Source organism: Acanthaster planci, linkage group LG01 (assembly GCF_054643075.1).
Source record: "Acanthaster planci isolate LZ-2023a linkage group LG01, COTS_SCS, whole genome shotgun sequence".
Lineage (NCBI taxonomy): Eukaryota > Metazoa > Echinodermata > Asteroidea > Valvatida > Acanthasteridae > Acanthaster > Acanthaster planci.
This window is the reverse complement of record NC_141777.1, coordinates 28,437,069-28,463,304: the sequence shown is the minus strand read 5'-3', so window position 1 is coordinate 28,463,304 and position 26,236 is coordinate 28,437,069. Positions and strand designations below refer to the sequence as shown.

At 41.9% G+C, this 26,236-nt stretch overlaps 1 protein-coding gene across 1 annotated transcript in view; it reads right to left on the bottom strand.

Moving 5' to 3' along the window:
• The window catches only part of LOC110988912 (tRNA (32-2'-O)-methyltransferase regulator THADA-like), a 31,358-nt gene that overhangs the window by 3,180 nt on the left and 1,942 nt on the right, over window positions 1-26,236 (bottom strand). The window contains exons 2-31 of the mRNA XM_087142434.1: window positions 25,821-25,921; window positions 24,541-24,671; window positions 23,842-24,032; window positions 22,853-22,901; window positions 22,104-22,282; window positions 21,607-21,704; window positions 20,349-20,590; window positions 19,805-19,985; window positions 19,539-19,611; window positions 18,858-19,054; window positions 18,128-18,295; window positions 17,146-17,424; window positions 16,656-16,811; window positions 15,696-15,818; window positions 15,046-15,172; window positions 14,463-14,614; window positions 13,543-13,844; window positions 12,248-12,384; window positions 9,576-9,796; window positions 8,975-9,084; window positions 8,216-8,342; window positions 7,958-8,074; window positions 7,043-7,165; window positions 6,675-6,766; window positions 5,605-5,694; window positions 4,874-5,002; window positions 4,010-4,178; window positions 2,452-2,561; window positions 848-1,469; window positions 235-359 (exon numbers count right to left, since the gene is read on the bottom strand). Coding sequence (XP_086998560.1) covers window positions 235-359; window positions 848-1,469; window positions 2,452-2,561; window positions 4,010-4,178; window positions 4,874-5,002; window positions 5,605-5,694; window positions 6,675-6,766; window positions 7,043-7,165; window positions 7,958-8,074; window positions 8,216-8,342; window positions 8,975-9,084; window positions 9,576-9,796; window positions 12,248-12,384; window positions 13,543-13,844; window positions 14,463-14,614; window positions 15,046-15,172; window positions 15,696-15,818; window positions 16,656-16,811; window positions 17,146-17,424; window positions 18,128-18,295; window positions 18,858-19,054; window positions 19,539-19,611; window positions 19,805-19,985; window positions 20,349-20,590; window positions 21,607-21,704; window positions 22,104-22,282; window positions 22,853-22,901; window positions 23,842-24,032; window positions 24,541-24,671; window positions 25,821-25,921 — 4,921 coding nt within the window. The remainder of the gene's footprint in view (window positions 1-234; window positions 360-847; window positions 1,470-2,451; window positions 2,562-4,009; window positions 4,179-4,873; window positions 5,003-5,604; window positions 5,695-6,674; window positions 6,767-7,042; window positions 7,166-7,957; window positions 8,075-8,215; window positions 8,343-8,974; window positions 9,085-9,575; window positions 9,797-12,247; window positions 12,385-13,542; window positions 13,845-14,462; window positions 14,615-15,045; window positions 15,173-15,695; window positions 15,819-16,655; window positions 16,812-17,145; window positions 17,425-18,127; window positions 18,296-18,857; window positions 19,055-19,538; window positions 19,612-19,804; window positions 19,986-20,348; window positions 20,591-21,606; window positions 21,705-22,103; window positions 22,283-22,852; window positions 22,902-23,841; window positions 24,033-24,540; window positions 24,672-25,820; window positions 25,922-26,236) is intronic.

Sequence of the window (26,236 nt, the reverse complement as noted above, 5' to 3'; positions counted from 1 at the left end):
CATATGCATTGCAGATTTTAAGTTCACTCAAATGTGAGATGTACAATTTTGAGTTTCTCACTCTTTTTTTCCGAGTATCCAAGCCAGAGAGCTTCCCACTGCTCATACTGACTTACAGTGCAGTGCTCTAAACGATCAAAGAAATTCTCTGTAGGCACTTCTTGTCTGCGCAAGTCTTTGATGATCAGGGACAGCTCCTGCAGAGAGAACTTGATATCACACAACTCTACTTACTTCTGTCGAGGCAGACAGGCAACACCCATTGCTATTTGGAAACACTCAATGCAGCCCATCTGACATTTGGGTAGTTGCCACGGAAACTGACAAGTCATGGGATGGTAGCTCAGAAGTTCATAAACCTGTGGGAGATATGTATCCACATAGTTCACTGGTCAACTCCATACAGAACTATCCCATTTCTTGATATTGGAAGTTCATTACCTACGTTGTAATTGACGTATGTTTATCATACTTGATACAGGTAAATACAACCATATAAACAGCTTGGAACAAAGATGATGTCGTTTTAAATCAAGTTAGTTTCAAGGACAAGTTTTGCATGCCCAATGATCTGCCTTAAAGTGCCACTGTAGGAAAAGTATTTAGTTTGCTCAACATGAATAGATAATTCTGCTCGAATCTTTAAGAATAAAAAATGTCAACTTCATTTCTACACTTGTTTGGGTGTGCTACATGCGAATAGCAATAGTCTAGCATGTGAATAAAGAGTTTGCAGCTGTGCTTTTATCTACAAAAACCACTGTCAAACTGCAAGGTATCATCACCCTAAAAAACTTGACAACACCAGGTGACCAGGAGGCCCCTGGTAGTAGATTGAATAATTTACCCGGCTGAGGCAAACCTCGTGCTCCTCCTCAGTTACCATGGTAACCAGCTTCTCAAAGAGTTGACTGGATGACGTGATCACTGCTTCAGGACTGTTGCTTACGTTCTCTGAGGGACCATTCTGGCAGCTCTCAATCAGGTGATTTAAGGCCAGCTCTCTGACCTCATAGTACGGTGAGCAGAGAAGACTGACCAAAATAGCTTCAGGTGACTGTTCTAACCGGTACTCATCACACCTGTGTGCTGCTTTGAAACCAACTTTAGACTCCGTTGGTAAATCCTGGAATTTTCTTTCAGCAATCCGTGAACCCACAGGTTTCATTATGGCATCCATGGGCTCTGCTGAAGGAGCTATTTCCTGAGGTTCTTGATGAGATCTCTGCCTCAAGCAAATGGAAGCGCATGTTGTCTGCAGTGTGATAAATCCAGGCTGGTGTAAACTCAGTTCTGTCAGAGCACTGTGATTTTGGATATACCTCGAAGCAATCGAAGTCACCACCATTTTAAGATCCTCTAGGGGCTCCTCTCTAAGGTTAAAGGCCGTTGACAACAAAGAGGTGTTGAACAGAAAGGTTTGAAGGATGTCCAGGAATGAAGCACGGGTCACACAACACCCATTGTCACTGCAGGAAAGGAACAAGTAAAATGAGGATGTTGCTAACCAGCTTAACAACTATAATCTTGCTTTGAAACTTTTTCTCAGTGAAGTAACTGTATGTGGCTATTAATGATGTTACACTCTCAGTAGAAGAGACATAACTGTTATTACAGAATGGTATATGGGCAAAGTCATGAAGCCCTGAAAAGGTTCAGGTTTAAAAATGTCTTGGAATCCTTTCACTTTTCTGAGTGAATATTTGGATTTCTGTGCTGGTAGTAAGTAAATGAGGGCAGCTGAAGATAGCCTGTAGTAGTGTCATTAGAAAACTTTACTTTTAAACATCCAACATCCCCCAAATTGGTCAATCCTAAAAAGGCAGTGCTCTACAATTTGTAACTGGCCAAACAGAGATTTGTTTGTGGTGTACAATGAACGTCTGTCTGGCTGTCTGGACAGACATTCTTCAGCTAATGAGCAATCACTGGGTCTTTCCTGAAGTATATAATAAGTAGCCAGATGACGTAACAAGTCCAAAATATCTGAATTCAAAAATATGGCCCCCCTCCCCCAAATTTTGGCCATCATTTTAAAAAGCAATAAAACCAATGACAAGCAAAGACTATTGACCAATTGCCAATCAACAATTAGCGGAATTGATTTTCCTGTATGCAGAACTGGGCAAAGTTAGACCACTAGTAGTGGCCTCAGGCTCAAAGTGTCCTTATCCGCTCCGAGCAGGGATTAAAGAGGGCGTATTTTGAAATATAACTGACAGTTATTTGGTACGCACTTACTACATAGGCGCACAAGTTTATGTGCGTTTGACGCGTCGCATGCTGAGTACGCGCCACCAATTTAGTCTGAAATTTATTGTCTTCGCATGCAAGCCAAACGGGCGCAAGAACCCAGTTGGAAAATATAGTACCATCGGTCTTTCTTTCACCGGTGAGGGTGCACTTCAGCTCAGGGCAGATAGGACAAGTACCATGCATAATTGTACATACTCAGATGCAAGCCAGACACAATCAGCTACTGATGACATGACGCCTACCAGGGCTGCACAAGTCTGCTGACTACTTGCCATTTGAATGGCACAGTCTAGAATCTCCCGAATCTGTGAAGCATACAACAGCCAGATTAGAAAACTGTCCCTGACAGACCGTCTTTGATTTCAAATAGTTTTCGAAGACTTTCTACTAACATGGAGTATGCGACCACAGGTACAATTAAAGCAAATGAGGGCACATCCCCCCCACCATTTGTTGGTTGTTTCCCCCGCCCCCAATTTTGGAATGCCTACTGCAGAGACGCATCATCGGGTGACAACCTCATCTCTCCAGAAGTGCATACATGAGATTCTGGGGAAAAGTGTGATCATTTATATGTGCACAGAACTCCTCGCATACCTTTTCCGCAATGAGCCAAGTCATTGTGTCAAAAGAGCAGTGTCATTTGAGAAAAAAGCACACAACGTCACGGCAGCTTGAACATGTTTGGTGAGTGTCAGTCGGCTTATAGTCCCCCCCAACAGGGCCACCCACATGAGCATGCATTGATGTTTCTGAATGACCTACACAATTCTAAACTTGTTCATTAAAAGAATACAAACTACTGAGTTACAATAAGTTTAGAAAACAACTTAGTAAGAGCCTTTTTTTAACTAGGCAGCCATTTCTTCCCTCTTGCCACATACAGTCAACTCCCGTTATTACGGGCTCGGTCATAATGATAACCCAGATGCAACAAGCATATTCTCCCAGTCCCGAACAATTTGTGTTCATTGCTATGGAGAAATATTTGGTCATTACGTGCATGAACATTGTGAGACTCCGCCTACGACGATTTGTGCCGACCCCATGTGAGCAAAAGTATTGTTTTCAACCCATTTACAGCGACTTTTTCCCAAAACCGTATTATCTGAAGCTGTTAACGACAAACCTTTTGTCCCGATTTGGGCATCATACATTTCCCAAGTCTGTCAATGCCTTATCAATGCACCTTTGTAAGAACTTCAACGTAATGTTGTTTCATCTCGCCGATCAATGACATTGCGCCCCGGACATACTGGTAATAGTGGCGCCCTCTTCTGACTGGTTTTAGCCAATTCATGACGAAAGCAAAACGTACACTCAGGACATGTGACGTACTTACCAGCACGGACTTGAATGCTTCTTCTCACTCGGCTATTCTCGGTTTCTTCTGATCCAGGTTGTCAAATATTTGACTTTTCATTCATTTTATTCATCAACATTAGATAAAAATTCAGCATCAATAAGAGACACATAACATCGTCTTTTCATGTGTTTGGCGTGCGGTATCGGTGTACCTGTATATGATTCCAACAGACATGTACATGGCTATAAACTTGTGCAAAATGAGTGTGAAAAATTGCGCTCCGGTTTTAACGACGCTCTGGCTATAACAACAGAATTCTGAAAATCCGCCGGCCCTCGTAATAACGGGAGTCGACTGTACATCCCTGTGTACACTTCCTGCTGTGGCAAGTAAGGACTGTTTTTGCATGAACGTGACAAGTGGGGTCGCAAAATCTACCTGACTGACCTGTAAAAGCACTCCATGAATGTGGTTGTGGTGGGCCGGTTGGTCTGGCGTCCTGGGCAGTAATCTGAGGAGATCTTTCAGCATGTCCAGCTGGCGACTGGCCGGGACCAGAGGTACCAGGGCCCTGGCTGCGATGGCCCGTGTCTTGTAGACAGCACTGCTTGCACAACTGAGAAGTGAAGAGTTCAACACAGTAGGAGGGAAATCTGAACAATAACGTTCATGTCTTGTCACGAAATAAATGCCCCTGATGGCCACTTTCAAGTAAGATGTTGTTCAAGGATGCAGTTATTACAGAAAAGAAATACTGCTTCTCAGTTGCTTCTTAGCAGGTTGAAAGTGCGAAGATTGTATTCCAGATTAAGAGACAGGTGGCAGGAATGACAATGGATCAACTAGTTGGAATTTTGAGTACACTGAGATTGAGCAGTTTTATGCCAGGCTTTTGAAAAACTTACAAAATGCATTCTTTTCTCTGATTCCACATCCCTTCTAAAGCAGTAGGAGTGAAAACAACCACCCTTGGACTTTTTTTGAAGTTTATCAAAGTGGTTATAGGCTGTCAATACCTCCCCTCCAAGCCTACATTTTTGTGCACTTGTGAAAAGGACGAAAGAACAAATGGGAGAACAGGTTCAGCCATAATCACAGACAAATCTAACATTCTTTGGTTAAACAAAACAAAGCAGAGATGGGACAAAACGTTCCTAGGGTAGAGACACAGGAGTTCAAAGCCTGTACCTTAACCTTCAAAATATACCTTCCAAACTATTCACAATGAATTGGAATAAAAGGACCAAATCATGAAATAACAAAATCTAGTTATTCAGACCGCAGCTACGATGTGTGGAGCTCAAATTGTACCTGAGCACATGGGGTACAAAGTGGTCCATGCTGAGCCTGGTGCGAGCCCCGTCCATGGGCGATGGGTACAGCCTGGACAGCAGCAGGAGAACCGGGAACAGGCTAGGGTGCAGGCGCGCTGTGCCAGACCTTGAGACCAGAAATATTACAAGAGATTATTGCAAAATTGAAATAGATACAAAAGTCTAAAATTACATCCCATCCCATCCAAAAGACTCCATTGACTGGAGAATCGCCAAGGTTCTGGACCAGGATTCAATTTGGTTCAAAGGTCAACAGGATCTTCCACTTGGGTACCAGTCCATCTGGTCACATGACCAAAGGCCAACTTGTTTATGCAACAGCCTAGATCAGAAACACCACCAGTTCAAAGATTCAGTTGTCGTATCAAAAGCGCTCTATAGTGAACTTTGTTTTTAGCCGTAACGATTAGTTTATTTCTCATTCCAACAACTAATATGTCAACTAGGTCAAAAGAAACTGGGTCAATTTTTTTTCACAGCAAAACAACGGTAGTGAACCATTCCAGAACAGTGCATGAGTGAATATCAATGAATATTTTGGCAAGTACTTACTGGCAAACTTTATGGTATACAGGAAACATGCAAATAAAGTGACTCAACTAAAATTGGTCTTAAGCTCCGTCAAGGTAAGTTATGGATATTCACAATTCAGCCCATAGATGAGCCTCCATGCAATTCCATTCTTAAAAAATTGCCTCTACTGTCTACCTCATATGCACACTGGTTGCCTCCTTCAACTGCTGTAGTAGGAATGGGTGGAGGGATGGGAACCGGGCAAAGAACTCCTTCCCAGTCATGCTGAAAAAACAACATTTAAGTTTCTATAATCGAAACAGCTTTAACCACTTCGTGCCGGGGCATTTTTCAATGTTGAGGATGCTGGGCCGGCATGACTATCATTTTTTTCCGTTTTCAAAATCCTTCAACAATTCATCATTCCATTTAACAGTCGTTTATAGCCCCACAGAGTAATCTTCAGGTACTACTCTAAGTTGACAGGACCTTCATTGACGCTCGAATATTTCAGCCAGGCCTGCAGCCTTGTAAACAGAGCCCAGATTGTGCGGTGTTATACAACTGTCTTTTGTTCACGAACCTGGCTCAGTGCACTGCTGACCTCTTTTCAATAGGGGCCAGATTAGCATGCAGCGGTGCTGTGTGGCTCATCGCTGCGGTGGTGGAGAGCTTTTGTCCCCGGTGGTAATCCGCTTGCTCTAAATACCCCAAACCCTGGTATATGGTTTCAAAATAACGCTGGATTATCACCACTTTTGAGAGTGAAAAATGCGGGTAATGCCCAGCACCCTGGTCTTTTGTTACAGGGCCCTGTTTCCTTTGTCCGAGTTCGGAGACCCCGGCCACACATATAAACCATAGGGCTCCGATTTCGGAGTCCCTGGCTGGTAGTGGTTAATTCCTGTATTTGCACTAATTGAGAGCACACTAGGAACACAAAATGTCTCTAAAAAGAAACCACTTAGCAGTAAAATTTATATATCCACAGAAAAGCAGACATTGTAAATGAAAAGCCAATATTTCTACCTCGTGGTCCATATCCTTGAGGTTTAATGTAAATGACATAGCATGTTGTTGGTTTTATAAATTGAAACAGCAAGTCTTGCCTCAAACTGTATGCTTTGCATACTGGAGTACTGAGGTACCATCGGACTTTAATGGACTAGATGACAACTGATATGATTGAAAATGATTCCATAGATTCACAGATATACGTGAAATAATTGGCGTGTTATGTAACTTATTCCTGTACAAAGCCTCACCAATTCCTCCTGTCATGAGCCTGTTTCGCCCTCTGCACACCAAAGATTCTTGTCACCAGTGCACTGAATAGGAGAGTGGACGAATTCCTCACCTGCCGTTACAAAAAAAGCAGTAGTAAATAACACGGTTTGATCCTTCTATTATAAGGTCAAAACAGGTCACGCTGAATTGGGCCCAAAATCAGCCACTCCTTTTGGAAAACAGTTCACCAACATCAGTGAGGAAACTGTGGTGTTCTGCTACTTGGCTCAACCATCAAAGAGGAGAATTGGGCTGCAATACAATGGCCAATGAGCCTTTGCCAAACACTTTGTCTGAGGAGTGTCAAAGTAACTGGATCAGTGTGCTGAATACCAGAATGACTTACTGCCCAGAGCTGAGCAGCAAAGCCTACAATGGCTGCCCTGACGCCATCAGCTATGTACGGAATCACATCCTCGCCAAGACGGGCATCTTTGAACAGGACTCGCAAAATGTTCAAGGCATGTATCTGCAATGGAGAGAAAGGCAAAGAATGTATGTCACAGAACTACACTTCTGAACTAACCAATTTTTTTTCAGTACTCCAAAGCATCATATCCAGCTTTGTGCTCAGCATAAAGTGAATTCAATACTTAATTTAAACATCCTTGGAATGAAAAACTAACAAAACTCTTGAAAAGGTTACAAGATACGTCAACTTGATTATACTAAATTCAATTTGCAAGAAGTGTGTCTATTTTCAAAGATTCCTTTGTGTAACTATTATCGGAACTAAGGAAACAAAACAATAAAACCTATCTGACACAATGAAGAAGAGACACGATAAACTGTTATATAACTGAATTCAAAATGCAACATCGTTAATTAACAACAGGCACATACTTAAATATAATACTTAAAAATAAATAATTCTAAACCAATATTGATACATTCTTCCCCCAAACTAAAGGTGGGAATATAAGTTTAATTTGAAAAACGTTTGGAAAACTTGTCCATACCATTTAAATGTCCCACCCTAACTACGGTGTCATTGAAAACTTTAAACACTAAAAATTGTATACAATGTAAATATTTGACACAAAGCTCCGGAGATGAATTCATGGTATTCCTTTGACATGACCGAGCAATAAAGTGTTCTGAAAATCAGATTACATTTTACAGGCATCGTTTACGATGAAAACGAATGCCAATTTGCGTTCAAACATTTGGGAAAATTTGTAAATGGATTTCAAAATTTTTTCGTTTAAAAAAATCGTGTAAACGTCCCACCCTTATCCCAAACCTAGTTATTTCCCGGTACCTGTGACGTGATGGCATCGCTTCCCGCAGACTTGGGAAAAGCCAGACTGAGCAGGGTGTCCATGGCTTGCTTGAAGCAACTCTTACCCTGGGAGCTAGGCTCCGAACCGACCAGGGCCTGGCAGGAATCAAACACAGAGTAAAACACAGGTTTAATAAGCCCTGCATCTGTAACACCCAAGTTAACAAAAGACAACCGATAACTCACACCTTAAACATGGCTTTCAACTGGATACAACTGGACGAACTGCCCAAGTACCTGAATGGCAAAAGGTATCCCGGCACTGCGTCGTGTAGCGCACAGCATTGACTGGCTAGCTGTAATGTCTGACAAAAGGCCCTCTAACCACTGTTTGGGTAGCGTGTGCAAGGTTACTGACTCGTTCCTGTAGAATCAAATGAAAGTACACAATAAACAAGTGGCATGCCTATGCGTGATCAATATGTACATGTATTTGTGGTCATGGCAACCCATAATCAAAATTTTCAAAGATTTAAAACTTACAGATTACAAAGTCTATATCTGCAACAACATGATGGCCGATTTCTGTGTACTCAATTAAAAACTTATGATAATTATTTGGTTTAAATGCTATCAAACTATCACAAATCAATACAGCAGAAAGAAAACCCATAAAATGCCATATAGATTCTAGCAAGTACAGACAAATTTTTTGTTTCAAAAATCTATAGAACAACACACATTAATAAGCCCAGTTGCAAAACGTACACAGAGGTTTACATTCAAATTTCAGCAACCCATAATAGACAGTACAAAGACGTGTTCACATCTGAACTCTTGCTTGGCCAATGGTTAACACATGGTGATGCTTTGAATTCACATTAAGTAGTGCTGTATCCAAAGAAAACCTCATAAAAGAAAGAAAATTCAGTAGTCACTTCACATTTTGATGTGAGGTAAATTGCAATAACATACCAAAGTAAATTTGGAAAAACCTCCTTCTTTAAAGCAGTTAGCTACAAGATGAATCAGATGTTATACTAGAAGTATGCTTACTTCCACAGCCTTGTTGTCAGCATGATGAAGCCTGCATAAGCCAGCTCAAAGGCTCCTCTATGCTTGGATTCCTTCAGCAGCCGCAAGAAGAAATGGCCGATGTCTTCCAGCTGACGAGAGGCATAAAGAAAGCAAAACCTGATCAGTCACTTTCAGGATGACTGTGCACACTGACCGACTGGAACAGTTTACAGAGCGATATTTCCAAAAGACTGACAGGTAACGGAAAGGATGTTGACTTATCAGACATAGATCTCCAATATATTTTGTCCAATATTGCCTGGTTTTACACTCTAAAGAACAACGGGCAATAAATAAGTTCTTTTCACTTCCTGGCCAAAAATTGTGTATTCCGGTAATCTTCCATTCTTGGAAAAAATTGTTGCCTGCTAAAACACATTTGTTCAACAAAATTTCTTTGAAACAATGACCTCTTTACTGTGTAAGAATGAATCTCCAACATCTTACCAACTCTTTCGTGCGAAACACCAAAAAATCCCTCATGTACCCAACTTTCAAAAAATCCATGAAAATTTCAACTGAAATATCTTGCAGCCTCCCTCTGGGACCCCAACTGTGGAGAACCTTGGCCTGTCCTCACCTGACAATGCGAGATCAGACCAGGGCAGGTGTCGTCCCCAGCCAGCGGTGCTGAGAGAGCCAAGTGTCCCATCAGCAGGGAGACCTCCTTCATGCTACGCCAGCAGCATACCAGCACCATCTGTGGGGTGACTCTCTTCAGGGCCTTGCTGGCCAAGACTGCTGGGGGTGAGTTGGAGGGGGGACACCCCTCTTCTGATGCTGGTTCAGGCTGTTCAAAAGCTGGAAGCAACCCGGTGGGGGAGGGGAGTTAACTGTGCTTGAAAAACATCTTCACAACACTGTTTTCTGACACTGTAAATACGCTACAGCTTTTATAAATACTCCGTACACCGCTAACTACGATGTACTACAATATGCTTTGGGTTCAGTGTTGCTTTATATGTGTCGAAATTCTTCCTTCCATGTGATTTTTATGGTTAACCACTTCCTGCCGGGGATTCTGGATCCGGACACGTATGCTTTATATGCATGGCTGGGGTCTCCAAACTCGGACAAAGGGAACAGGGCCTTGTAACAAAAGACCGTACTCGGAACAAAAAACCAGGCTGCTGGGAATTATCGACATTTTTCACTCTCAAAATAATCCAGCCTGGTGATAATCCAGCCTTGTTTAGAAACCGTATACCGGGGTTTGGGGCATTGAGAGCGAGCGGATTACCACTGGGGTCAAAAGCGCTCCATCACCGCAGCGATGAGCCACACAGCACCGCTGCATGCTAATCTGGCCCTTATTGAAAAGAGGTCAGCAGCGCCCTGAGCCAGGTTCGTGAACAAATGAAAGTTATATATCACCGCACAATCTGGGCTCTTTTTACAAGGCTGCAGGCCTGGCTGAAATACTCAGGCGTCAATAAATTTTGTCTGTCAGGCTAGAGGGGCCACCAGACAGTCCTTCATGTGTTTGTAAGTGTCCAGTAAATGAAGATGGGAATTTTTAAAGAATTTTGAAAATAGAATGTTGATGATGCTGGGGCTGGATAATTATCATTTTTTTCTGTTTTCAAAATTATTTAAAAATTCCTGTCTTCATTTACTGGACACCTACAACCACACAAAGGACTATCTGGTCCCTACTTTAATCTGACAGACAACATCTATTGACCCTGGAGTATTTCAGCCAGGCCTGCCACCTTGTAAAAAGAGCCCAGATATTGCGGTGTTAGTAATTTTCTTTTGTTCGCAAAACTGGCACAGTGTGCTGCTGATCTCTTTTCAATAGGGGCCAGATTAGCATGCAGCGGTACCGTGTGGCTCATCGCTGTGGTGGTGGAGCGCTTTATCCCTGGTGGTAATCCGCTTGCGCTAAATCCCCCAAACCGTGGTATGCTGTTTAAAAACAAGGCTGGATTATCTCCACTATTGAGAGTGAAAAAATGTCAGTAATGCCCAGCAGCCTGGTCTTTTGTTACGAGTACGGTCTTTTGTTACAAGGCCCCGTTCCTTTTGTCTGATTTCGGAGACCCCGGCCACGCGAATAAAGAATACGTGTCCGGTACCGGAAACCCTGGCGGCAAGTGGTTAACACTTGGTACCCACATATATACACCCAAGATTTGCTGGATTTCACATGTATAACTTCATCAACAAGTTCCATCCCACAGCTGGCTGGTGATGCTATCTGACTTGTTCACAGACACAACTTGTCCCAAACACAGTGCAAGCAAATGCTATTTGTTTTAAACACATATCCGCTGGCAGTATTTATAACATTCATAATTTTAACCACTTCGTGCCGGGGCATATTTCAACGTTGAGGATGCCGGGCCGGCATGACTATCATTTTTTCCGTTTTCAAAATCCTTCAACAATTCATCATTCCATTCAACAGTCATTTATAGCTGCACAGAGTAATCTTTAGGCACTACTCTAAGTTGACAGGTGACCTTCATTGACGCTCGAATATTTCAGCCAGGCCTGCAGCCTTGTAAAAAGAGCCCAGATTGTGTGGTGTTATACAACTGTCTTTTGTTCACGAACCTGGCTCAGTGCACTGCTGACCTCTTTTCAATAGGGGCCAGATTAGCATGCAGCGGGGCTGTGTGGCTCATCGCTGCGGTGGTGGAGAGCTTTTGTCCCCGGTGGTAATCCGCTTGCTCTAAATGCCCCAAACCCTGGTATACGGTTTCAAAATAACGCTGGATTATCACCACTTTTGAGAGTGAAAAATGCCGGTAATGCCCAGCAGCCTGGTCTTTTGTTCCGAATACGGTCTTTTGTTACAGGGCCCTGTTTCCTTTGTCCGAGGTCGGAGACCCCGGCCACACATATAAACCATACGGCTCCGATTTCGGAGTCCCCGGCTGGTAGTGGTTAAAGAGGGCGCTCTTGGTGTGATGCTTTGGTTTCAGCTTATTTGCTTATGGCGATATGAGAGATATGCCCCAGTTTACACAAGCACTCAAAATTGAGTTTGTACCACTCTTTGGCAAAAATGAACTCGTCAGCATGTTTCAGTGTACAGTACTGCCAGCATCTCCAAAGAAATGCTGACAGCCCCACAGTTGGACAGGTCAATAGCCCACTTTGATATTGTAATTAAGTCTAGTGGTCAAACACATTGTGCATCCCATAGAGCATACACACAGGCTCACAATATGAGTGAAACAAACAGTATGGAAAAGACTGGTAAAAGTATGGCACATGTACGTGAGAGGACAAAACAAGGTTTACCACTGTCAGATTCCTCAGGTACGTAGCCCTCCGGGGAGGAGTTACACACGACCACGCAGGCAACCTCAGCCACCTCCAAGCATAGCTGGATCAGCTGAGACACCATGACATTCCAGCCATCCGAATGGGACATAGTCCTACAATGACAAGAGAGATGCAAATTAATTTTCCATTTTTGCACTGCCCGACGCATATTTAACACTGTATGCTCGGTGTATGCCCCCGATAGTTGAAAACCCACAAGCGTACTCGGGTGGGACTAGAACCCATGACCTCCTGCTTACTAGTGCAGACGTCTTAATCACTTGACCACCGAGCTTGCCGGTGTCGGCTGGCAGGTTCGAATCGGATGTAGCAGCGGGTACCGCAAACAACTATTTCAAAGATGGGTTTGCGCCGGGGAGGTGTAAATTAATTTTGCATTTTTGCCCTGCCTGACGTGTATTTAACACTGTATAATCAGTGTATGCCTCCAAAGGCTTGTACCCGCTGCTACATCCGATTCGAACCAGCCAGCCGACACCAGCAGGCTCGGTGGTCGAGTAGTTAAGACATCGGCACTAGCAGGAGGTCGTGGGTTCCAGTCCCACCCGAGTACGCTTGTGGGTTTTTCAACTAGCCTTCGGGGGCATACATTGAGCATACAGTGTTAAATACACATCAGGCAGGGCAAAAATCCAAAATTAATTTACCTCTCCCCAGTGCAAATCCATCTTTGAAGAGAGATGCAATTAGACGAAGCATGTAGTTCCTTCATGACACCATTGAACAGCCAATACACAATGTAATCCTTTAGTGGAGTGGGGTTGAATCAGTAGTACTGTCCTTACCCTCCAACTCTTTGACCTGGGCTTAACAACTTCAACAAGTGGACTGGGGTTCTCTGACAGAATATCTACCTGGATATTCCTCCTATCTCTACAGCTGAACATTTCTTTTTTGTCTTTCTTTACAGCTTACTTCACAAGTGGAAACTTGGTTTAACTGCAAGTAATTAATGGCGCTGTCTTCAAGTACGGCCGACTATCAATACAACAAGATCCCCTACAGCACAGTGATGTATATCAAGAAGAAATTGACAACCCAAGGACACGTCAGTTACAATTAAACATTTGAAATAATACCACTCGTAATCATAGCACTCTACAGTATTAACATAAACCATATATAAGAATCCAACAAATAGTACATCTCACTCAACTTTTTTTTTCTCTTTTAAAATTCATCTTAGTACCTGTCACCATGGAAAATGCTTTGATCAGTAAAAAGACAAGTGAATTGAAACTTCATTGTACCTCAGGTTTACATCTCCAAGCAGTTCTCTGATGCAATGCAGAATTCCATACATGGGCCCCTGCACAGCCGCCTCCAATAAGCTGTCCTTAGCCACGCCCACCTCCTCGGTCAAATTCTTGCACAGATCAGTGAGAATCCCCAGGATGCTCTTAGGTATGTCAGTAACACCTCTTTCCAATACAGGGGTTGGCTGTAGAGCTACGAAACGAAGCACGAACGAAGCCGTTTCACAGTTGTGGGGTTTGTTGCTGGAGGCAAGTTGCAAGGCCTCCAGGTAGATTTGATGGAGACAACTGGGGTCCTACAAAAACAAACGCATAAATTTCAAACCTTCCCAAATTCTTACAATGTACCATCCAGAAACCAATGAAATAACGAATCACTGTGTCAGATCTTTCTTCTGGAAAAAGTATAAAGCAGGATGCTGACCAGTAGCACACACATAGATTTTTAAAAGTACAAACCTTTCCTTGGTTATAAATCTCTTAAAATGCAGCTTAATCTACCGCGCAATGTGATGCAATACATTTCAGTACTGAAAACGTTGCTTCAGTGGAAAGTAATTCTATGTACTCACTGTATCAGAGAGAATGGGCAGTGGACAGTTTGAGTACTACAACACAATTGGAAGATCTCAGTGGAACCGACAAGCAATGTAAAATTAGAGACTGTACAGAAAAGTAATAAACATTGATCCAACCATTTGTAGCATCTCAACCTGCAGTCATTAGTATATGGGAACACAGTGTGATGTAAGACTATTAATGTATATTGAAATACAAATAACAATATCAGGAACACATTAACATGACGATTTTAAATAATTTTCAACATGATTATTTCATAATTTGTATCACATTCAGGGATTCAAGAAACTAACTCGAACAAAACCACTCAAAAATTTAACACAAGAACCTACTCTTAATCCCAGTGTCTCTTGTGAAAGGCCTCGTAGAAGGTCAAAGGCCATGACCTTGTTACTCTCATAAGGGTCAGTCAGCCTGTGCAACAAAAGCTGGGTGTCGCCTGGAGTCCAGATTTCATTCAGGTCAAAGAGTGTTGATATGCTACCTGCAAGAGTAACGATAGTAAGGCCAAATCTGTAGTCTACAGATAGGTCTGGGTCCTTGCCTATGGGAAGTATACGGGGACATGATGACAATAGCCTTGGAAATAGCTTTGGCATTAAAATGGCTTTTAATCTAAAGATATCACAATGCTCTTTTAATACATATGAAGCTTTGTTCCGGGGTATTCTAAGACTCTGTTGTGAGCTCTACAAAGTCCTAAAACACTCTTCTTTGGTGTGGGCTTCCTCCTCAAAATGTGAACCTCCAAGGGCTAAAAGTTCCCTTCATCTCTCCACGCAAACGCTCACTCCGATGATATCATGAAGTACCATCCAATTCCATACAAGACCTACTCCTCCTTACAGTAAGATATCTGTGTGTATCACTACTATCGCTGAAACTATCCAGCGCAAAGCATCAACTTCAACTCACCCTTGGGTTTGTAGCCGTAAATTGGAGCCATCGTCTTGAGAGTGTGCAGCGCTACTGCCCTCCTTGGGTAAGAGCTGCCTGGTTTCAGGGCTCCAAACAGAAAGCAGGTCAGCCAAGACAGGAAATCCTGTAAACAGAAAGGGAGATGTGGACAAATGCTGCAACAAAGTCGTTTCCTTCAGCATGAGGGGAAAAACTTCGCATGGAAGGGAAAAGAGGGAGGTTGAAAAGATTTCCATTTTATTTAGTGGTATCATAATGCTCCAATGAACAATGTGGTACATTTTCTCTAATGTACCAGCTCTCTTAGCCACTTGTTGAATCCAGTTTCCAATTTTAAGAAAAGTGGGTGTATTAAGCTTAAACCTCACAGGGGAGTTACCAAACAAGTTTGTTGTTCATCGCCTGACAATGTTCTTACATCGCTGATAGGAAACCTGACGTAGATGTGCAACATTTTAAAGTGCTCAGATTGGAATGGTACCTGCTTTTCCAATGGCTATGGGTGAATGATTTGAAATTGAATCACAGAACAGCCCATGAAGTATTTCCAGATGACAATTTGAAAACACACTGATAACCAGCTTCTTATCGATTTGTTAAATAATGCATGAAATGAATATAAGGGAAGGCTGCGATATAAATCCTACCTTGTAAGTCTGGATCTGGTCTTCTGAGGAGGAGCATGGTAGGCTGTCTGGTTGTCCGTGCTTCTGCTGCCTGGCCATCTGTTTCAAACATACCCTGCCACTTTCTCGAATTCTTACAAAGAGCTGATGAGCAGAAAGAAAGAAAATCTTTGTTCAAAAGAGTCATCCATATTGCACCATGCAAAGTATCACTTCAGTCAGGTCAAATATAGATTACTGCTCACCAAATGGGTTTCATCCCTAAATCCAGAAGAGCCCTTTTGTGTTTAAAACGCGAACAAGTCTAACATGCACATAAATTAGTGTTAACTGCCAGGCTGATTGGTCCAAGTTAGATCAGCTGATCTTGAATATTCATTATAAATCGAATCACCAACCTCCTGCATGCAAGTAGAAATGTTATTGATTCAACTGCCCAAGTGTCCAGTACAGCCTTTCGTATGTTTGCCTCAGGATATTCATGGCATTCAGCGAGAGCCAAACAATGGTTACAGGGCATTATCCTTGCCCACAGCTGAAAAAAGGTGGCATCTTATGCCAACTGAAATACCAATTAAATGACAGACAATATTGTTCTAAACATTCCACCCTGTTTAAAAACCCTGTTTTTCATTAATAAAAACTAGCAACTGTGGAGGATTTGGGAGCATTGAAATGGATAAAACTTTTCTTTGGGAAGACTGTTTTTTATTCCCCCCTTTCTAACCTTGGTTAAGACCAGCTACATACCTTGCATAAAAGCAAACACAGGTGTCCATAAATGCCACTTTTTGACATCATAATGCATTTGTTGTGAAGTAGGCTAAAGTTGAAATCCTGAGTTTGTACCCCTTGTGTAATTTGCAGTGGAAAATTTGTGGCAACATCACAGACTGGGTGATTGTTTTCTAATTTGACCCGGCCAAACAATGTTTGTAAAATCATTAGCAGTCTGTAAACCTGCCAAAGAAACGCTTGCACCTTCTTGAGGTGAGCTCCCATCATCTGTCTGAAAGATGGTGATGGGCTGTTGATGTTCAGCACCAGGAAGAACCGTAGCAAAGCCAGCTCCTCAGGCAAGACAGCCTCAGTCGTCTTGTTGCAGTCGCACAGAAGACCCAGGCCATCAATTCTGACCTACCCAGAAACCATTACACTGTTCGTCAACATTCACAAGGAGATTTCAAATGGAATTTATTGCACTTTAAAGGACATCCACTGTTGTCGAGTCGATCACAAGTCCCTGCAAGTTCATTGCAAGTCAGTCACAAGCCTTCAAGTCTTAAGTCAAGTCACAAGCTATTCAAATGAACAGTCACAAAAGCAATCCATCAACACTGTTCACCCTATTACTAATGACTGTTCTTATGAGTGGACTAGTTACAGGACTCATGATGGATTTGACTACAGCACTGTTTTGTCTGTATTCAAGCAATACAACAGATACAGCGCTACGGAACTAGCCAGGTACCTGGCTCTCTCTGTGACACAGGGCCTCCCTCAGTTTTCTATAAGGTACCAGACCCCTCCATAGGCAAGCCTGTGATGAGTGGATGCCATAGTTGTCATCAGTCTTCCCAGCATGCTCAATCAGACCCATGGACCGGGCTGTCTTGAGGCAGGTGACAAGGGCCCCCAATAGGCCAGACTTGTCCATAGATGAAGACGAGCTGCCATTGGCCTTGTGGAGGTGTGTCACAATGAATCCTAGGGCTTCAGGACTGCATTTCAGGAGCCTTGGAACACAATACTGCAGGGGGAAAAGTGAAAATTCAATCACACAATCACACCAATCACACGCAAAAGTGTGGAGTTCATTTTTTTCCCCGCATTTTTTACGACTTTTTTTTCACAAAAATGATCTGCATCAAAATATTAACCATGTAACTGCTGCGTGTGTGCTCTGTTAAATTTTAAGATTTAGGACACAGCCTGGAAAATCAAAATGAAATGTAGAAAAAAGTGAACTGGTTCTGTATAGCGTGTTTAAAAGTGAATAAACTCTGTAAAGTGTGGTCTACAGTAAAAAGATATTAAGAGCATTTTGTAGATTTATCATGCATTTTTGTCCTTTTGAGTGATTCTCATCTCCTGAAAATGCTTTAAAAACTTTCCCACAGCAACTGAAGGCCATTTGCTGGTATATTTTGACAAACCTAATGAACACACTGAAAAGTTTAGTCAAATACAGATCAAAACAATTACAATTGTGCTCGGCAATCGTTGCTCTCTGTGTCACTGCACGACGGAAAGTACTGAATAATGATCTCAATTTCGTGAATACAAGGAGATATGATTCAACAAAATTCAGCCAGATGATTTGGTCCGTTCGTTAATTCATATTACTCTATTTTAATACAATATGCTCTTATTAAATACACAGACTTGTGTGTTTGATCATGGCACACAGATCCTGGTAAAAATGTTCCAAATGTTAGCACCGAGCCACCAACCTCAATCAGGTAAGTCTTCTGGTCTTTTGTTGTTGCTGGATTGCACAGGCATTCTAACACTGGCACTATCCACATCTTCTGCCAGCATCCAATGCCATCCGCTCCGGGCCTGCACTGTGCCAGCCAAGCCTTGTGATGGGTGAATAATCTTTCAAGAAGGTCACAAGCCTGCAAGCAAATGGCAATTTCCCAGAGTTCACAGCACAAACAGATGAAAGCAGTCCCCTGATTTGAGCATCCCGACGGTTGCCCAAAGACCGCCTGTTACAAATGCATATGGACTCAACTGGCCAAGAATCTCATGAATGTTTTATAAGTAACAACACTGTAGAGATTTTGTCCATTTTGACAAGACTTACAAATCAAGTACAGCATGGATCTTCTCTACTTTTTTCACCCAATTTAGTAGTTGACAAAACTCACTAAGTGCGCTTCACTTCCTGCCAAGTTCACACAAAACACAACCTGATGAGAAAGCCACCTTGGCCTAGCCATTGGTTCTCTTGCAGGCCATTTACTCAAACGTAAATGCACACGTACTAAAGGTGTCGCAAATCAAGCTGCCGATGATGTCATGTAATTTTAAAGAGTGAGACTAGAGTGAGTGAGAGAGTGAGATAGATCCAAGTGCTGGTCCGAATTCAATTTTTGGTAAATCAGCCCAACCCATTCATAGCTGCTGTTAAAAACTGGTCCAAAAAAATGTCCACTGAAAGACGTTTCAACTCACATAGGGTGCCAGCGTCTGATCCCCAAAGACAAGGAGAAGCTCCTGAGGCATTGTGGGATACGATGCCAAGATCTTCTCAGCTCCCACGTGGATTACCAGGCAACCCAACGGCATGTACTTGCCCCTGACGTGCCAGTTCACTGCCACCAGCGAGTCCAGCAGATCAAGTAAAAACCGATCCTCAGTGGGCTTGTAATCTGTCTCAACAATATATCAAAACAGATTTAACGCACATGCAAAAGTGTGAAGAAGAATCCAATATCTGAATACTTTAGGAGAATCCTATCGTGAGTGGGATCACCACTGCAACAGCAAATGCCAAAAATGTATAATATTATGTAAATATATTTATTAAGAGGGTAAAGCACCAATTTAATGAAACATTTTACATTTCGCCAGCTACTCCTCAGTAGCTGTGCTTCAGGATAAAGAGGCACAGTGGCCAATCATAAATTCTTTCCAAATAACTTCGCTTGGCTCCCTCCTGAATCCAAAAGACACCATTCAAGTGAAACCTGAAGCCTGCGGAACAAATAGGATCTCTCGACTCCAGCAACAGATCTGTTGCTCCTGCCAGGATCTGTAGAATATTTTAATCAATAGAATGTTTCAATGCACACTGAATGCTGAACAAGCCTTGTGGCTGTTATAATTTTAAAATAATCCAGTCAGTGCATTCACCTGATTTCTGTTGAGCAATGACATGTAGCTGCAGGACGTTCTCAAAGATGCTTTTTGTCTGATATCGTATCCCCTGAAAAAGGAAACAAATTGTACACCTGGCTGATTGATCAAATATGCATGCATCCAAGATGTCACTGCTTATGAATTTGTAACATTACTTTTGATAAAGTAATGTTACGAATAAAACCAATGGCAATGCCATATTGCTTTTATTTAAGAACAAAAAAATTCTAACGAACCATCTGGGACTTTTTTTTTCTTACATCAATTGGATGGTCCCAGTTTGTCCACACATAGTGGATCAGTTTCTGTGGGATTTCAGCTGAACCAAAGAGGCAGGCCTCACTGTTGTCATGGGAACCTGACGTCACGGCAACTACAGCTGTGGAGGTCCAAAGTGTAAGAGTTCGGGCTGCTGTCAAGGCAGAGCTAGGCTCTGTCAACCTGTGGAGAAATCACAATTAGTCAATTGCTACGTTTAAAATTAACATTTCTCCATGAAGATTCTAAACCAATGGTGCATGCTTAAAACCTAACAAATATCCAAGTTATATATTTTTTCATTCAAGTTAATCAGTGACCTGAATGTTTGGAAATAAGTTCCAGGATTAAGATTAAAAAAATTCCACATACCTAGACAAATCAGGGTACCTGTTGTTTTTCTACTTGCAAACTAAAAGATCCGTTCAATCCGTTTTCAATCCAGCTTTTGCCCTGCAAACCCAACCCTACACATAAACCACTTCATCAGGACACAAAGTGCTATAACCCATATTGAAGGAGTCTTAAAATATTGAAACTGAAAACCTTTCTGTCAGTCTCAGTATCTCAGGAAACAGGACATCAAATAGAAGACAGTGGCCATCCACTGGAAGCCCCTGGTCCATCAGGTCCTTGGAGTCCAGCATGGCCAACACTCCATGGCAGACAAAGAGGTAGGATTGGGCAGGGAGGCTGGCAGTATCAAACCTGGGAGGCTGGTATTGAACGGATGGCAGGGGTAGCAGGCACGTAGATGTAGAAAGGTGACCAAAGAGGGCCGTGTATATCTGAAAATGGAATGATGTTTGGTGCTGAAGTAAACCTTGTGCATCCTATTTCTTAGATTGGTAACTTTGGGCCATTAAAAAAATGAATATCCATTTTTGTATACATCTCATTTGATACATAACAATTACAAACTTTCCACAGTCGAAAGCGAGACAATTTTGCAAAACATCATCTGACAACCTACACAGTAAAAGGCTAAATTACATGTAAGCCCTTCCCCATTATAATGGCATAATGAATGGAGCGAGTGCAGACAGGACTTTTACATGATGAATGGCAAAGGATGTAAACTTTTCCATTATCCGTGAATCAGTACCAGATTTTTTGTCAAAGCAATGCTCAATGAGCACAAGCTTCTGTATGCATTAACCCTAACTACCCCAAGTCCGTTAAACACCAACTGTACGTTTTGTCAAGTTTTGACTGATTCAGTATCACATATTATGAATTTGTTCTTCAGCTTGATTGGATTGGGGAACAAGTCGTAGGGTAATAGTGTTGGAGTTTAATTGAGTGGGGACACACAGCGGTTGCTCCGTGGAGTGACTGGCTCGTGGTACCCTGTGTTGGACTGTGTTCAATCTCGCCAGGCTTGGTTCTACCACTCTGCGAGTCACCCACACACTGCAGATAGCTATCCATACCAAATGACTCAAACTTCAACACTGTCAACCTGCTGGAGTTTGACAGACTCTCTCCAGTCATGTGCCGATAATTACAGTGACCTCCCTGTAGATACAAATTACACCTGCTGAACTTTTTTAGGTTCAGTGCTATTTCTAGAACAAAAGCTCAGTGGGTTAGAGTTGAGCAGCAAAGGAAGGTATCTTCCCCATCCACTTCAAGAGTCCCACCACCTACAATGCATTTTTGATAAATAGCTTTTGGTGAATGTGGCAGATAAAGTGACTTGGTTGGCACCATTTAAAATGGTACATAAAAACTATCGAGCATTTGCGTGTAAGCAATCATCAGAAAAAGTGTTTATATGCAACTGCATGGTTACATGACTCACCACATTACAAAGCTGGTGCTCATCACCAGAAACCAGTGAACGCTGAAGGAGAACCAAAGCCATGCCAGCAGCACTGCGACAGTCAGCAAGATAGGAGTCTGTCAAATAACCCAATGGACATATCTTCACATTAATTTAAAAAAAAAAGTGTTGATATGGGACTGAAAAACGATCCATCAGAAATAATTCCAAACACATCCACTCCAAGGTGTGTCCTGAACAGATTGTAAGTATTTCACAACACTTATGTACACGGAGAACTGGAAAAAGATGCAAGCCACAAATACAAGGTTTTGGAGGACTTCCAAGGGTTAAGGAAAGCAGCATCCAGCCAATGCTACTTTCCATGGGCTTGAAGCCCCTTAAAAGCTGGGGTACAAACAACATGTGATGGATTTCCTGCACTGAGGGAGGATTCACAAAGGTTCCTAGCTAACTGATCCTGAGTGTTTGGCTTGATATACCATCCTTTAAATTTCTTGTCTGTTGACTCTTACCATCAGATAAAATATCCCACATCATCTGCAGCATTGTTTCCATTGTTCCAGATGTATTTCTTGCATCATCCACTTGGCTTTCCTGTTGGTAACATCTCTGTATGACCGAAATAACGGCCTTGACAGCTGCCATGCAGTTGCACATTGCTTCATTTTGACCAATGGTGTCCTTCACACATCTGAAACATATGAAAAGTAATGTCAGATCTGACTACTGCACAATGAGCCCCCTTGGGGTTGCAGTAAATTTGGAATTTTCTAATTTACAGTCTACTTTTATTCTGAAATTCTAAAGAGTGGATCACTATTTCACCATTCATTCCATCTTTAACCATGGAATCGTCTAAACGCCAAGTTGTTCAATTTAGTTCTTGTCGCTAAACGTTTTGTCAGCTAGAGGCTGACACTGTTCACTGTGGTCTTCCGCATACAAACTTTGGTCATGCACACTACTGAGTTGGTCATGCAGGCAGGTGTGTATTTTAAGGCTTGAACTGCTCCATACATGTAGGTTCTCTTCGTGCCACGAAACTATTTTTACTCGGCCTTTGAAGGAGAACCGTTCAACCCTCAGTTTACCAACGTATGCTGACAAGACTTAACTCCAAATAAAGCCAGGTTTAAACACTGCGGGCATCAGTCAACAGAAGCTTCACAGTAACTTTCACAGACATATTTCTTGAATTGTGTAAATTTCAAACCCTAAGCTCATGTTTTTCTACAAAATAATTTTGAAGCATAAAACTTACCTTGCAGATCTCATAAAAATTTGGAGGACCTCTCCAAGAAATGTGACAACTGCAATCAAAGAATATTGACAGCAAGAACAAAAATTAAACTAAAGAAAATAATTTTAAGTAACTGAATCACTTTCGCAGTCTCTCACTGAATTGTCCGAGGTTCTGAGCTTAACCAAAACTGAGGGTGCAAGTGTTAGGATATTCCCTCGCGACAAAAAGACAAAGGTCTCCAAAACAGTGGTAGCACAGAAAGTAACGGCCAAAAAATATAACTGAATGTATGCTCATGGAAATGTGGAATCAGTTTCATACTTCAGGCAAATGCAAAAGCAAAGCGAATATTGACACCACAGCATGTTTGCAATAAAACTCTCTTTTCTTAAAATGTGTTCAATTGAATGAATATTGAATATTTGATGTAACATCACCAAATCGCATTCACGCTTACTTATCGGCAAACTATGAATGGGCCTTGGCACAGACTCAAATAGCCAGCAGGATATATAGCACAGAGAGAAAAGTCTAATGAAACCCTTGCATGAACGACAGAGGGCTCTTTTTCACCTCACGACAGCCTCCCACTGGGCAGAGACACTGCACATGTCACGTTTTGCTTAACCACACAGGACACAACATAAAGGGAACAAATAATGTTTCCCTGTCCTCAATTGTCAGTCTTTTGTCCTAGGTGGTAAGTACCTGGACTTACAAAGTAGTAATAGTGTCAAGAACAAAAGGAACGCAGTGCCCTCTCTCCAGTGACAACAGTTTGCACTTGTTTGCTTATATTTAGTGGAAGGTATTTGAATGAATAAAACTCATAGGGTCTTCAAGTGTACGCCAGAAGCTCACTAACAAGCGTGTTCAAATGTCCCCCCCCCCGATCTGTCTCTTCATCAATGTTCAGGGAGTGCTTGAAGTTTACAGTGAACCCTCCTCTCTATTCTTTTTTACAGGGGAGATCAGCTTGATCAGTTTCAATTTTCTCCTGTTTTTACCTTGATGAAACATCAATGATAAACTCTTCTCTCCCAGGGGGAAGTTTTCTAGGAGTCCACACACCACATCCACACACTTCCGACACTCTCTAGCATCCATCTTGGAACATAAAAGTAGTTGATTACTGACGACAGTGCTGAGTTTTCTACACACAAGCTCGTGATCTTTGTCAGGGAAACCTTGGAGAATGCTGAAGCATTTTATGGAAGGGAAAAAAAACAGACAATAAATTCCAACTCCTCAGGTAAATTTGCTACGAAGTTCCTTCTCCCAAATCTTCCAAAAGCACTGTGCAGGAACCTAATGGCAGATTCTCAACTTTTTTTACTTTCAACATGCATCGTGCCACGTGTTAAGAAATAACCACTGGGCTCTACATCCCAATCACCCTCCAAAGTTCTCAAAAAGAACTCCAGGTGGATTTTGAAGGATCTGTTTGACAGCGAGGGTCCCAAAATATTTGAGAAGGCCAATGATGCAAATTCATCCAAATAAAACTCTTGAGTGAAAAATCGAGAGAAATCTAATCCACAGACACACACAAAAGTCTGCAATGAGACTACTGTATAATGATATCCCTTATACTGCATGAATGGACTCTATTTGTGAATGAACAATGCCCCCCTTTTTTAAACTTCAAGTTATTCAAAAGAGCTCATTACTGCAATTTAACACTCTGCAAAACTAAAGTACCATACCTTGCAATGCCCCGATGCAATGCTGCCTTAGGATCGACAGCTACAAAAAGCTGTGTTAGTACATCACTGCACAGATCCATCTCTGTGGCTGAGATGGACTCATGGGCCTGCTTCTTCAATACTGCTCCAAACTTTTCAAAAGACAGAAAATTCAACTATTATTTAAGAAATTTACTTAATGGAATGAACATATGACATACAAAATGATTTATATAGGGTTGATACATAAAGACAAAGTTCTAGCTCTAATCTGCCAATGACATCCATATTTGGATTGTTTCAACAGTCATATCACAATTTAATATGACCCAAATGGTACAACAGTTCTCTGTTATGAGCGATGTCAACATTTTCCACATTATTCATGATCACAGATCAGATATTCTGTACTAATCTCTACCAATGTCTCAAAACAACACATCACATTATCAAACAATCATGTGAACAATGCAAACTCCACAGCTTGGATTCCCATAACCACCAAACCCTTTAAGCCCATATCTCACTGGACTGTGACAGCTGGAAGCAAATTGCAAACAGTATTCCCGAAAGAGTTTCAAAAATGTTTTGAAATGTTCGCGGAGGTTTTCATTTTTCCTTCTTCAGTCGCAGGGTCTCGCTTTTGTGTCGTGGGAATTTTGAACATGTTAAAAAAATTTGTGCGACAAATTTTCTCTCAAAGTAGTTACAGAGTTGTCGCAGGTGTCTCAAAGCCATCTTGAACCCTTCTCAAATTAGTTTCTGTGAGGAGGAAAGTGCAAGAAATATAACACAATTTTGTGAGGGGTTGGTGACCTACGAAATAAAACTGTGACTGGTTGAAGAAAAAAATGAGAATCTGACATTCCAGGCATGAGACAGGCATGAATGTCATGCAACAGTCGCAAGAAATGTATGTGAGCTCCTGGCAAATTCTGGCTGAAATTTTGCTGGAGTTCGTGCGACATTTCATGCAATATTCGTGCGACGTATGCAAATGTGTCGTAAGTACCAAATCAGTGTGAGTCCAAGAAAAACTTGTTGCTAAATTCACAGATTTTCTCATAATTTGTCTCTCCAACTAGTTGCGAGCTGTCGTAACCCAGTGCGATACGGACTTTCGCACACAAATGTTTTACTTTGGATCGCTGTTGAGTGTGAAATTCACAAAGGGAGAAAGGAATTGTCAAACATCAAAATGACCCACTTCAGCCTGGATTGGGAATGGTGAGTCACACTCAACGAGTTATCGAGGAACCGCATGATATAATACTGGGAAGGCAATTGTTTCTCGCACATACCTTTTTCAAAGATGTTACTTGTTGTGGATCATGGCATCCATGAAGACATTCGTTCAGATAATCCCAAGGTAGGCATGATGTTTCACCACTGCTCAAAAAGCCTATTGATATAAATTAAGTGTTTATATTTCACAAAGTTGAAATTTAACCTCGTCGACTCCCCCTCAAAAAATTTAAGCCGAAAATAAAAGCTACTCTATATATTATTGACCTGTGGCTTTCCCAACTACGGTACATGTAATCCCTACCAAGGCTGTAGACCAGTAAATTCTCTACCGAGAGAGTATTTACAAACTGCAGCATTGGTAAAAAGGATTGAATGCTTTAATCAGATCCTGATCTTGTGCTTCTGTGAAATAAGACAAGATGTTAGCAGCCCTTGCAGTGGCTCTGTTTTTCCGTGGAGTGAAGGCATT